This window comes from Equus przewalskii, chromosome 7 (assembly GCF_037783145.1).
Source record: "Equus przewalskii isolate Varuska chromosome 7, EquPr2, whole genome shotgun sequence".
NCBI lineage: Eukaryota > Metazoa > Chordata > Mammalia > Perissodactyla > Equidae > Equus > Equus przewalskii.
This window is the reverse complement of record NC_091837.1, coordinates 79813316-79825871: the sequence shown is the minus strand read 5'-3', so window position 1 is coordinate 79825871 and position 12556 is coordinate 79813316. Positions and strand designations below refer to the sequence as shown.

Below are 12556 nucleotides of genomic sequence, written 5' to 3'. Positions count from 1 at the left end.
CACACTCCCTTGATTTCCCTCCTGCCTCCCTGGTCTCTCTCTGTCAGTCTAGGACTTGTCCTTGCTCTCCTCCCTGAGTGCTTCATGTTGAGGAGCCACAGGGCTCACTTCACTGTCGTCTTCTCCATCTATGCTTAGCCTTGAAATATCATTCTCTTTTATTTGTTTTAAGTACCATCTGTATGGTTTTGACTCCCACATTTGTATTTCCAGCCCAGAACTTTTCTCCAGACTCCAGACTCCTATAACCAACATCTACTACACATCTCTATTTGGGTGTCTGATAGACATTGCAAATATAGCATGTTCAGAATTGAATCCCAATATTTGCCACTTCCTGCCACCTGTTCTGCTTGCAGACTTCGCCATCTCAGTTAACGCCAACTTGATTCTTATTGCTCAGTTGACTCCTCTCTTTCTTTGGTATCCTTACTCAATCTATTAGGAAATCTTGTTGGCTCTATTTTCAAAATATATCCAGATTCTGACCACTTCTCACGATCTCCATTCCCACTACCCTAGGCCGAGTCACCATCATCTCTTACCTGGATTATTGCAATAGCCTCTCAGCTGGCCTCCTTGTTTCCATCCTTGCCCCTTTGTGGTCTTTTCTCAACAGAGCTTACAGAGTAATTATTTTATAATGAAAGTGCAGTCATGTCACATCTGTTGAAGTCCTCCAGTTCTTCCCCACTTTAATCCCCAAATTCCTTACATCAGCCTCCAAGGTCCTACACAATCTGGCCCCCTTGTTACCTTTCTAACCTACTCTCCTACCAGTCTCCCTCTCCACTCAGCCTTATAAACCCCCTTACTGTTCTTGAAACAAACCAGGCAGAGTACCACCTCAGGGCCTTTGCATTGGCCATCCCTTTGCCTGGAACACTTTCTTCAATATCTCCATGCCCAATCCCTCATCTCCAGGACTCCTGTGTACAGTTTTCACTGAGAGTCATTTGTAGGGCACCTCCTAGGGTTGTGCACTGTCAACATGCCCCACTCTGTGCTGTGACTCTGCCCACTTTAAGTCTTTGCATAAATGTCACTTTCTGTGAGGCCAATCCTAATCATCCAATTTAAATGTGAAGTTGTGTTGGCTCTTCTGATTTCATGTTTGTTCTATTGCATTCCTCCCCCCATAGCACTTATCACCTTCTAATATACTACTTTATTGACTTGCTATTTTGATTGTCTTCTTCCCCTCCCTAGAATGTAAGCCCCATGAAGGCAGAGAGTTTTGGTGGTTTTATTTACTCTCTACATTAAATGCCTAGAACAGTACCTGACACATAGGTAGCCATCAAATAAATGTTTGTTGAACAAATAGTTTAAGATATCTTGGGTTTTAAAATGTATTTAAAATAGAGGAGAAGAGCCAGCCCTGATGGCTTAGCGGTTAAAGTTCAGTGTGCTGCTCTTTGCAGCCCAGGTTTGGTTCCTGGGCACAGGACCACACCACTCATGTGTCAATAGTCATGCTGTGGCGGTGGCTCAGATAGAAGAACTAGAAGGACATACAACTAGAATGTACAACTATGTACTGGGGCTTCGGGGAGGGGAAGAAAAAGAGACGAAGATTGGCAACAGACATTAGCTCAAGGCAAATCTCCCCTCCACAAAAAAATAGAGGAGAAGTAAGATTAAATCATCTTCAATGAGTTTTTGAATTAATGTATTTCATCAGATACGTAGTTATTAGGATGTTAAAAGTTCAATTTTCTAAAAAGTTTTATCTTCCAGCGGATATATCCATATGTGCTTTATGCCACAGAATTGATAACTTACATTCAGAAAACTTGGTAACTTATCATGAGGCCATAGAGTTTCAAGTGATAACATCCCTCAGCAGCTATGTTTGATAAAGCTTTTTCAAGTCTAATCAGCATCTGTGGATCTTCAATTAGCAATTAAAAAAATCCCTGCTTGTTTTTATTGATTCATAAATAATATTATAGCTTGCTTTATTGTTATTTACAGTATACTATGGTAAAAAATGGGTTTTATTCAAGTGTAAATGTTGATCAAGTCATTACCATTATTAGGCAATTAAACTTCAATAGTTCTTTAAGTGGCTAATTAGTGAGCTAGGAGAAATGGTATATTTAGAATATATCTTTATTGTGATCTGGTACCCTTTTTGTAAAACAATGACAGCCAGTGTTTACATGTAAGCAAAATGAGTAAGAGATTTATTTCCTTAATAATAGGAAAGAGTGTTTATCAGAGGATTTGAAGCAACACATACCGATAGTATAACAACCCTTACTAACACCTCAGGTACATTCAAAGCCTCCATTAAAATGATTTGGAAAAAGGAGTTGGATTACCTTCTTCACAGTTATGATGCCGACTTGGAAATTGGGATCTGTGTTAATGTCAAAGGCATCTGCGCCATCTCCGTCCACAATAGTGTACTTCATCTCTGCATTAATTCCTTCATCCAAGTCCTTGGCAAACACTCTCCCCACAGTGGAGCTAACGGGAGCCGATTCTAACACACTCATCTGATAGTGTTCTGTAAAGAGAGGTCAGAACATGCATTCTTGTGATCTGTCACGATAAGAAATGCCTCGTCAGTATCACATCATACCAGGCATTCTGGGCAAAACATCTCTCTCTTGTTTCAGCAATTAAAACTTGAATTTTACAGATGAAAAACAGATCCAAACTGAGCAAAGGGTATTAGGTCATAGCCTGTGTGAATGTTTGATAAGGAGGGGCCAAAATAGCTTGACCATAATCCTAAGAGTAGGACAGGAAAAAAAGCAAAAATATTTCTCATCTCAGTGAATCTATCTTCAAAGTAGTAGGAAGTACCTTACTTTCCAATCTTTCAGTCCTTCCTAATGAACTATTTGCCCAAATGAACTGTTTCCTCAAATGTTATTTCCTTCTCAGAAAGACAAACACACACTGTCATCACAAAGTACGTATTTATTCTATCCACATTTCAAATGCCCTCATTTTCCTTCCTGGTCTGGCTAGTGTACTGAGTGTCCATCCCTACAACCAGCTGCCCAAACTGAATGGCGACCAGTGATCTATCAGGGAGGAACAGCTGCAGAGAGCAAGTTCCACCCGCGCCATGTATTGTCCTTCAAAGTGTCCTTTCACCTGGGTCTGCCCACTGGCGGCCCCTTCATAGACACTCTTCTGATGCTTCTTATTCTCTTGTTGCAGAATAGAACACCCCAAAAGTTCTCACATATGTAAGAGGCTCAGAGCTGGTAATGTTCTTTTCAATTTGGTATCCTGAATTCGCAGTTAAATTTAGTTCGTTTTCATCTCTGCAGAGTTGTATCTTCACTAACTTACCTTCTCTGGGGCTCAACTCTGACATTCTTCATTATTTTGTCAATCATAATGTGACTGAATAAATAACAAAGAAAATCATACAATCACATTTTCAATATGTACATGGTCTCTTTTATTCTAATATGCATTGCAAGCTGCAGGGAAGCCTGGGTTATGAGGGCTCGAATTTCACAAAGATCTGGGGAGGCTGACAGCACCCAGCCAGCTCACAGCGCTCTGCCTTGCACAGGAGAAAAAATAATGCCTATTCTTTGCAAATATGAGCCAGGAAATCAGTAATGTCTGTACTAAGCTGGCAGGCGCTTGGATTTCAGATCTCTTTCCATTCTTTTCCCAAAGTTGTTGATGAATTAGACTTTGCTATTACAGAACTTTTGGGAAAAACAAACAAGTATCTGCCTGCAATTTTCCCCACACCAGGAAAGCTATGTGTTCTGTGTTTAAACAAACATATACATAAAATTTCTACACATGATGTATTATATTAGAAATAAATAGCCTGAGATCTTGATATTCCATTATAGTTGGTTCAATTAAAGGTGACTGAGCTTGTTCAATATAAAATAGTAGGTGTGTGTCATTTGTCAACACTCCATCATCAGTTACGATAATATTTTTGAAAAAGAAGAAAAATGGAATTCTACAATGAGGAATAAGAAGATTAGTAATGCAGAAGAGTTTATCCAGGGTAGGATGTTCAAAAATCTATAGTCTATAGTGTGTGCAACGTGAGCCATTCATGAAGTTATAAAGATGGAACCCACAGGGTCAGCAAAGCAATAAGAAACCAATCTATATGGCATTTGACAAACCATTCCATGACACACTAACTATTCTGTACTGTAGAACCAATTGACTTAGTAACCTACTTGCTTGCACCACTTGTGAAATACTTATCTAGTATCTTGCCTTTTTGATTCATGAAATCTCATGGGGTCTTTGGGTATAACATTTGCAAGTAATATTTTGAGCTCTCCCTGTATTTACGTAGATACAATAGATGCCTCACTTGGTCTGGCTGAGTCAAAATTTAGCTAATTCAGCCAATAGCCTGACTTTTAGTTTAGTTTTTTTAAGTCTCTGTTTTTAGTTAGTTTTTTTTTTTTTAAACTTGATTTTCCTGGTTAAGTCTTTCACCTGGAATTGTGTCTGCTACTCTTTCTCCAACTGCTCTCTTTAGGCATCTGCCTCTCTAATTCACGTCTCCCTTCCTGGACTCCATTTCACAGTCATAGCTCTGTATTTCTACCTTCCTTAAGGACATTCAATCTGATTGTCCTGCTGTCACTTCATATTCAAATATGAATTTATCTTTCTCCTTCCCTGCCACTAGTTCCATTGTGCATCCTCTGTTTCTATCAGTAGTACAATTCTTCTCCCTGTAGCCTAGATGTTAAACATCATTGTCATCTTTGACTCCACCCTCTGCCTTGTTCCTTAGTCAAGAAATCAAGAGGCAGAAAGCCATGTTTTCTTATTTGTCCCACTCCTGTCCTTCTGCCTCCTCCTTAAGTCTTTATCAGTTCAAATCTAGACCACTCTAAACACCTCCTAACAAACTCCCCTGCTTCTAGTCTCCCCATCTGCCAATCCATCCTGTACATGGCTATTACATTAGCCTTTCTGTATGTCTTTCTCCTGCTCAAAAACTTTTCAATGACTTCCATTAGAAATATAACACATTTGAAACACTAAAGAGCAGTTCTCCATTTTAGGGGTCTTTTTTTTAAAAAAAATTTTTATTTTATTTTATTTTTTATTTTATTTTTTTATTAAGGTTATGTAAGTTAACATCCTTGTGAAATTACAGTTGTACATCATTATTAGTCATGTTGTAGGTACACCACTTCACCCCTAGTGCCCTCCCCCCACCCCCCTTTCCCCTGGCAACCACCGATCAGTTCTCTTTGTCCATATGTTAACTACCACCTGTGAGTGGAGTCATACAGAGTTCGTCTTTCTCTGTCTGGCTTATTTCACTCAACATAATACCCTCAAGGTCTATCCATGTTGTTGTGAATGGGACGACTTTGTCCTTTTTGATGGCTGAGTAGTATTCCATTGTGTGTGTGCGTGTGTATATCTATATCTATATCTATATATATATATAGATATATATAGATATATATACCACATCTTCTTTATCCAGTCATCAGTTGCTGGGCACTTAGGTTGGTTCCATGACTTCGCTATTGTGAATAATGCTGCGATGAACATAGGGGTGCATGGAACTTTTGGAATTGCTGATTTCAGGTTCTTAGGATAGATGCCCAGTAGTGGGATGGCTGGGTCATAAGGTATTTCTATTCTTAACTTTTTGAGGAATCTCCATACTGTTTTCCATAGTGGCTGTACCAGTTTGCATTCCCACCAACAGTGTATGAGGGTTCCCTTTTCTCCACAGCCTCTCCAACATTTGTCACTCTTGTTTTTGGATATTTTTGCCATTCTAACAGGTGTAAGGTGATATCTTAGTGTAGTTTTGATTTGCATTTCCCTGATGATTAGTGATGATGAGCATCTTTTCATGTGCCTATTGGCCATCCGTATATCTTCTTTGGAGAAATGTCTGTTCATGTCCCCTGCCCATTTTGTAATTGGGTTGTTTGACTTTTTATTGTTGAGTTGTGTGAGTTCTTTGTATATTATGGAGATTAACCCTTTGTCGGATAAATAACTTGTGAATATTTTTTCCCAATTAGTGGGCTGTTTTTTTGTTTCAATCCTGTTTTCCCTTGCCTTGAAGATGCTCTTTAGTCTGATGAAGTCCCATTTGTTTATTCTTTCTATTGTTTCCCTCTTGTGAGGGGTTATGGTGTCCGAAAAGATTCTTTTGAAGCTGATGTCAAAGAGTGTACTGCTGATATTCTCTTCTAGAAGACTTATTGTTTCAGGCCTAATCTTTAGGTCTTTGATCCATTTTGAGTTTATTTTAGTAAATGGTGAAAAAGAATGGTTGATTTTCATTCTTTTACATGTGGCTGTCCAGTTTTCCCAGCACCATTTGTTGAAGAGACTTTCTTTCCTCCATTGTAGGCCCTCAGCTCCTTTGTCAAAGATTAGCTGTCCATAGATGTGTGGTTTTATTTCTGGGCTTTCAATTCTGTTCCATTGATCTGTGCATCTGTCTTTGTACCAGTACCATGCTGTTTTGATTACTGTAGCTTTGTAGTATGTTTTGAAGTCAGGGATTGTGATGCCTCCAGCTTTGTTCTTCTTTCTCAGGATTGCTTTAGCAATTCGGGGTCCTTTGTTGCCCCATATGAATTTTAGGATTCTTTGTTCAATTTCTGTAAAGAATGACATTGGAATTCTGATTGGGATAGCATTGAATCTGTAGATTGCTTTAGATAGTATGGACATTTTAACTATGTTTATTCTTCCAATGCATGTGCATGAAATGTCTTTCCATCTCTTTATGTTGTCGTCAGTTTCTTTCAAGAAGGTCTTGTAGTTTTTGTTGTATAGATCTTTCACTTCCTTGGTTAAATTTACCCCAAGGTATTTTCTTCTTTTTGTTGCAATCGTGAATGGGATGAGTTCTAATCTTTTTCGGTTAGTTCATTGTTAGCATATAGAAATGCTACGGATTTATGTATGTTGATTTTGTACCCTGCAGCTTTGCTGTAGTTGTTGATTGTTTCTAATAGTTTTTCTATGGATTCTTTGGGGTTTTCTATATATAAGATCATGTCGTCTGCAAACTGCGAGAGTTTTACTTCTTTGTTGCCTATTTGGATTCCTTTTATTTCTTTTTCCTGCCAAATTGCTCTGGCCAAAACCTCCAGTACTATGTTGAATAAGAGTGGTGAAAGTGGGCACCCTTGTCTTGTTCCTGTTCTGAGAGGGATGGGTTTCAGTTTTTGTCCGTTGAGTATGATGTTGGCTGTGGGTTTGTCATATATGGCCTTTATTATGTTGAGATACTTTCCTTCTATACCTATTTTATTGAGGATTTTTATCATAAATGGATGTTGGATCTTGTCAAATGCTTTGTCTGCATCTATTCAGATGATCATGTGGTTTTTGTTTCTCGTTTTGTTAATGTAGTGAATCACATTGATTGACTTGTGGATGTTGAACCATCCCTGTGTCCCTGGTATAAATCCCACTTGATCATGGTGTATAATCTTTTTGATATATTCCTGTATTCGGTTTGCCAAAATTTTGTTGAGGATTTTTGCATCTATGTTCATCAGTGATATTGGCCCGTAGTTTTCCTTCTTTGTGTTGTCCTTGTCCGGTTTGGGGATCAGGGTGATGTTGGCTTCATAGAATGTATTAGGGAGTGCTCCATCTTCCTCTATTTTCTGGAATAGTTTGAGAAGGATAGGTATTAAATCCTCTTTGAATGTTTGGTAGAATTCTCCAGAGAAGCCGTCTGGTCCTGGGCTCTTATTTTTGGGGAGGTTTTTGATTACTGTTTCTATTTCTTTACTTGTGATTGGTCTATTCAGGTTCTCTTTCTTCCTGATTTAGTTTGTGTAGGTTGTATGAGTCTAGGAATTTATCTATTTCTTCTAGGTTGTTCTATTTGTTGGCATATAGTTTTTCATAGTATTTTCTTATGATCCTTTGTATTTCTTCGGTATGTGTTGTGATTTCTCCTGTCTCGTTTCTAATTTTATTTATTTGAGACTTCTCTCTTTTCTTTTTAGTGAGTCTGGCTAAAGGTTTGTCGATTTTGTTAATTTTTTCGAAGAACCAACTCTTTGTTTCATTGATCCTTTCTACTGTCTTTTTTTGATTCAATATCATTTATTTCTGCTCTAATTTTTATTATTTCCCTCCTTCTACTGACTTTGGGCTTTATTTGTTCTTCTTTTCCTAATTCCGTTAGGTGTCATTTGAAGTTGTTTATGTCAGATTTTTCTTGCTTATTGAGGTGAGCCTGTATTGCAATGAAATTCCCTCTTAGGACTGCCTTTGCTGTGTCCCAAATCATTTGGTACGGTGTGTTTTCATTTTCATTTGTCTCCAGATAATATTTGATTTCTTCTTTAATTTCTTCAATAATCCATTGTTTGTTCAGTAGCATGTTGTTTAGTCTCCACATTTTTGGCCCTTTCCCAGCTTTATTCTTGTAGTTGATTTCTAGTTTCATAGCCTTATGATCAGAAAAGATGCTTGATATTATTTCAACCCTCTTGAACTTATTGATGCTGGCTTTGTTTCCCAAGATATGGTCTATCCTTGAGAATGTTCCATGCGCGCTTGAGAAGAATGTGTAACCTGCTGTTTTTGGATGAAGTGTCCTATATATATCTATTAGGTCCATCTGATCTAATTTTTCATTTAATTCTATAATTTCCTTGTTGATTTTCTGTCTGGATGATCTGTCCATTGGTGTTACCCATTTTAGGGGTCTTTGAACATAAAATTGCTTTTGCAACTTTATTTTCAGGTCTTTATATACATTTATTTTTTCTTACATTCAGGTTTCTACTCAAATGAGCTCTAGGAGAGCAGAGATTGCATTTGTTTTGTACATTGCTCTATATCTCATATCTAGAATGATACTTGAAACAAATACTTTTTGAATGGATGAACGGCTTCCCTTCTGGATTGTTTTCCTTTCTGCCTATTGAAATCCTTTATATTCTTCAATCCTGTGTTGAAGTCTCCTCCTTCTATGAAGCCTTCATTCATCTTAGTTGGAAGGCTTCATTCTGCACTCACCAAGTGGTACAGCCAGTGTTGCTTCTTGGTTTACTTCTTATGAGTATAGAATATGTACTCCCCAAATGGATTTTAAGCTTCACAGGGGCAAGGACTGGGTTTCAAGTATCTTGTGTCCCTCATGCCTGGTTCCCTTACAAGCAGATGCTCGGTACCTGCTTGTGAATTGATTGGTTAAAGTGGTCAGATGGGTCACTATATTCACCTACAGTTTTGGCTTAATGTCCCTGAGTGCATTCTCAACAGGGGCAATATCACTCCTTAGGGGACAGAAATTAGTTCTTGTGGCTGGCAGAGGTGAAAAATCTTAAATATTACAATAGTTTGTGGCTCTCTAAAGTTCAACCCCACCCAAGAAAATCTTATTCTTTAGTATTTAATCTTATGGGGGTGGGGTGCAGGGCATGGGGTTCAAGAGAAAAAAGTCTAAAAGGGCCCAGTAGGGAGGTGATAATGAAAAAAGTGAGAAACACTGGTTTAATGCTATGGGATGTTGGGACCCAGGAGAGAAATGGTTATGTGGGAATAGCATGATAAATGTAGGAAAGGAATCCAGGAATCGTTGAACTTAAAGAGGAATTCAGACTGGCCTTTCTCTTTCACCTCTGTAACAGCTGCATCCCTCTGGCCTGTGATCAGATCTCTGTTAGGTACTTACTCTGGGGAAAGCGGGGTGGGTTATCATTGACATCTGAGAGGGTGATGTTGACTGTTGTGGTCCCAGCTAAGCCTCCAAGCTGCCCTCCCATGTCCTTGGCTTGGATAATCACTTCGTAGTATTCTTTGGCTTCTCGGTCCATGTTCATGAGTGCTGTCCTAATTACACCTGCAGGATAGAAATGACTTTGATTTTAAAGACAAACCACAAAGCCAGTTTTTAAGATTGGTTTCTAGGTTTCCCCCTTGTGCATTGTTAATGTCTAGAGTTGAGATGCAAGTCACCTGTGGTCTATTAAACTTGAGGTCAGAATCCCAGCTTCAAAAAAGTGCTTAAACAAATGGTGAATAATTCCTATTCCAGCAGGAAGAGCTTAGAGGGACAGTTTCCTCTGGCAACATTACCAAGAGAGAACGGGAGGTGGCAGCAATGGCTCTCTAACAGACTTGGGGAATCTAGAGTCCCAGGCAATTTCAGGCTGCTCTGTCTCACCAAAGAAAACTGGGGCTTTGGGTCCAGAAAACAAAGCCTCACATGTCTGCAAAGCTATGATTTTAGATAATTCTCCTGCAGCTCTTTCTTTCTTCAGCCCCTAGAGCTCTTGTGGTGCAAATGACTCTTCTTTAGGCAACTCACTCCTAGTCTACTCTTTCCAGCTTCCCCAATACCTGTTAGCATGGTTGAATTCTGATTTGATTTTCCTTTTGTTATATATTCATTCTGTTTTGTTATGTTCTGCTTACCTCCGTGCTTCACTGAATTCTGTGAGCTAGGACATGAAAGATGCTCTGTGAGTTGTTTGTTTTTAAGACGATAAGGGATGGAGTTCCCCAGACAATAAGTAGCAGCATCGCCGAGTGCTGATACGGTTTCATTTAAGAAGAGGGGTCTAAATCAAAACCCAGTGAAATGTGTTGTTTTGATCCTGCCAAGGATGTGCAGTAATGTTTTATCGCTCTTTTACCCCTTCCACTTAGAAAAGTTGACTTCTATACGCTCTAGGCAAAGAATAAAGGCTTGTTTACTGTAAATTTACAACGTGACCCTTGGCTAAATAGACCTTTGGTATGCAAAGGGAAGGGATTGGGAGCCTCAGATCTGTCCCCAGTTTACTCCTATAATGTATATATTGCACTGTAGTAACAACATTCTGAAGTGAAATATGCAGCATTTTCTTTTTTAAATGCCCTATGGGCACAGCAATAACTATCTTTTCATGTGTTTTTGACCTTAACACTAAAGATGCCTCCTGGGAACTGTCAAAATAATGTAAGTTTCCTCTGAGGATATAAAGGACATGTTGCCCTCTTCCTGTCTATATTTTTCCTGCCTGTGGGCACCCCCTCACTCTCCCTCTCCCCATTTGTAGAATTGTTAAAGTTACTGTTTTATGGAAGTCCCTAACTTCAATCTTTTTTCTTTCCTCCTACTAATATGCACTCCCTCCCTTTCTACTTTTATGATATAATTTTCTAAATGCCTGGTTCCCCTTAGGACTTCCGGAAAAAAGTTCTATTAGATTGCTAGTAAGAAATATATTTTTCCTCTTTCAACTAGAGGTGACTTTGAGTGTTCACCATTGACTTTAACTCTGTGCCTGTAAATTTCTTTACTCAAGTTCTCTGTTAATTACTCTTAGGTTTCCAGTTTTCCTGTATGTAAAACTGGAATAACTACTTCCATATATTTCATGAGTTCACAAGATTATTGGCAGGCTCAAATATGGTATTGTTTGTGGAAACAGAGAAAGCCTGACACAATGCAAGATAATAATGATATAATTATCACTCTGCCCAACTCAAAAGTATTAAAGGGACTTCTTCATAGATAAAACATGCATATTCTGTAGTTAAAGCTTGCTAGTAAAATTGAGACAAAATAAAACAAACAAAAAACCAAAACCAAACTTCTGTTGGTTTGCCCTTTTCTGCCACACTGCTCCCTTACCCATCTGGGTCTCTATGCTGTCCTCCCAGTTAGAGCCTCCCACTCAGCACCTGTCTGTTTTGGGGGCCACATCCCGTGCTCTGTGCTGTTTCCTCCCTCCTCAAAACCTGTCTGTCCCAGCACCCGTTCATTCTAGCCTCATTCTCTGCTTAGTACAGGGTGGTTCAGGGGAAAGAACATCAGACCACACATCAGGGGACTTATCTACAACTAGATGCACTTGTTAGGTCTCAAGTCCCAGTTTCCTTATCCATTAAGTGAATGGTGAGGGACTGGATGACTCCCCTAAGGCTCTTTCCAGTTTCAGAATCAATGATTCCAGTTCTATTGTGAGTCCAGGTTAATGTGTCAATCTTCTCAGGTCTTCTTGGAGTGATAAAAGACCTTAATCCCTGGGGATAAGTACAACCAGAGGACATTTTGAAGGCTGGTGAGGAGGTACTTTTGTGGAGGCAGGCCTTCTGGCCTCTCCAGTCAGACCCTGTACACTGCCTATACATGGTGCTGCTCTTGCCCACCAGGGCAGTGCTGGTTTGCTCTCTTAATCCTAAAGCTTATAACAATCACCTCTGGTTAATACTCTCCCTGGAGAGTCCTTGAAAAGGAGAGTTGGGTCTGTCATAAGTAGCAGTTATAAATTATTAAGGAATAAAGCAAACACTTCTGACTTGACTGTTGCATCAAATACCTGTTTTGGAGTCCACAGAAAAATATGGTTGGCCCTGGAGAATGCTGTACACGACCCGGGCACTGTTGCCGTAGGTTGGATCATCAGCATCTGTGGCTGTCACCTGGATAACAGAGGTCCCTGAGGAAGAGATGGAGGAAGCCTGTTCAAGTTGAATTGCTAAAGGCTGGATGCAATCCTGAATGGGCAATCTTAGAGCATTTGCAGATATTATGTTTGCTTTCTTGGGAGGGTCCCCTTTCTAGGTCAAACTTCCATAACAACTCTCT

The 12556-nt window shown here is 39.3% G+C and overlaps 1 protein-coding gene and 1 long non-coding RNA gene across 4 annotated transcripts in view; one reads left to right on the top strand and one right to left on the bottom strand.

Annotated features, from left to right (window-relative positions):
• Nucleotides 1-12556, bottom strand: part of CDH20 (cadherin 20) — a 199456-nt gene that overhangs the window by 35188 nt on the left and 151712 nt on the right. For all 3 annotated transcript variants that reach the window (XM_070630223.1, XM_070630224.1, XM_070630225.1), the window contains 3 exons: nt 12288-12407; nt 9653-9820; nt 2328-2515 (listed from right to left, as the gene is read on the bottom strand). In XM_070630223.1, the coding sequence (XP_070486324.1) occupies nt 2328-2515; nt 9653-9820; nt 12288-12407 (476 nt within the window). The remainder of the gene's footprint in view (nt 1-2327; nt 2516-9652; nt 9821-12287; nt 12408-12556) is intronic.
• Nucleotides 1-12556, top strand: part of LOC103559667 (uncharacterized) — an 86409-nt gene that overhangs the window by 34084 nt on the left and 39769 nt on the right. The gene's annotated exons all lie outside the window — the stretch shown is intronic.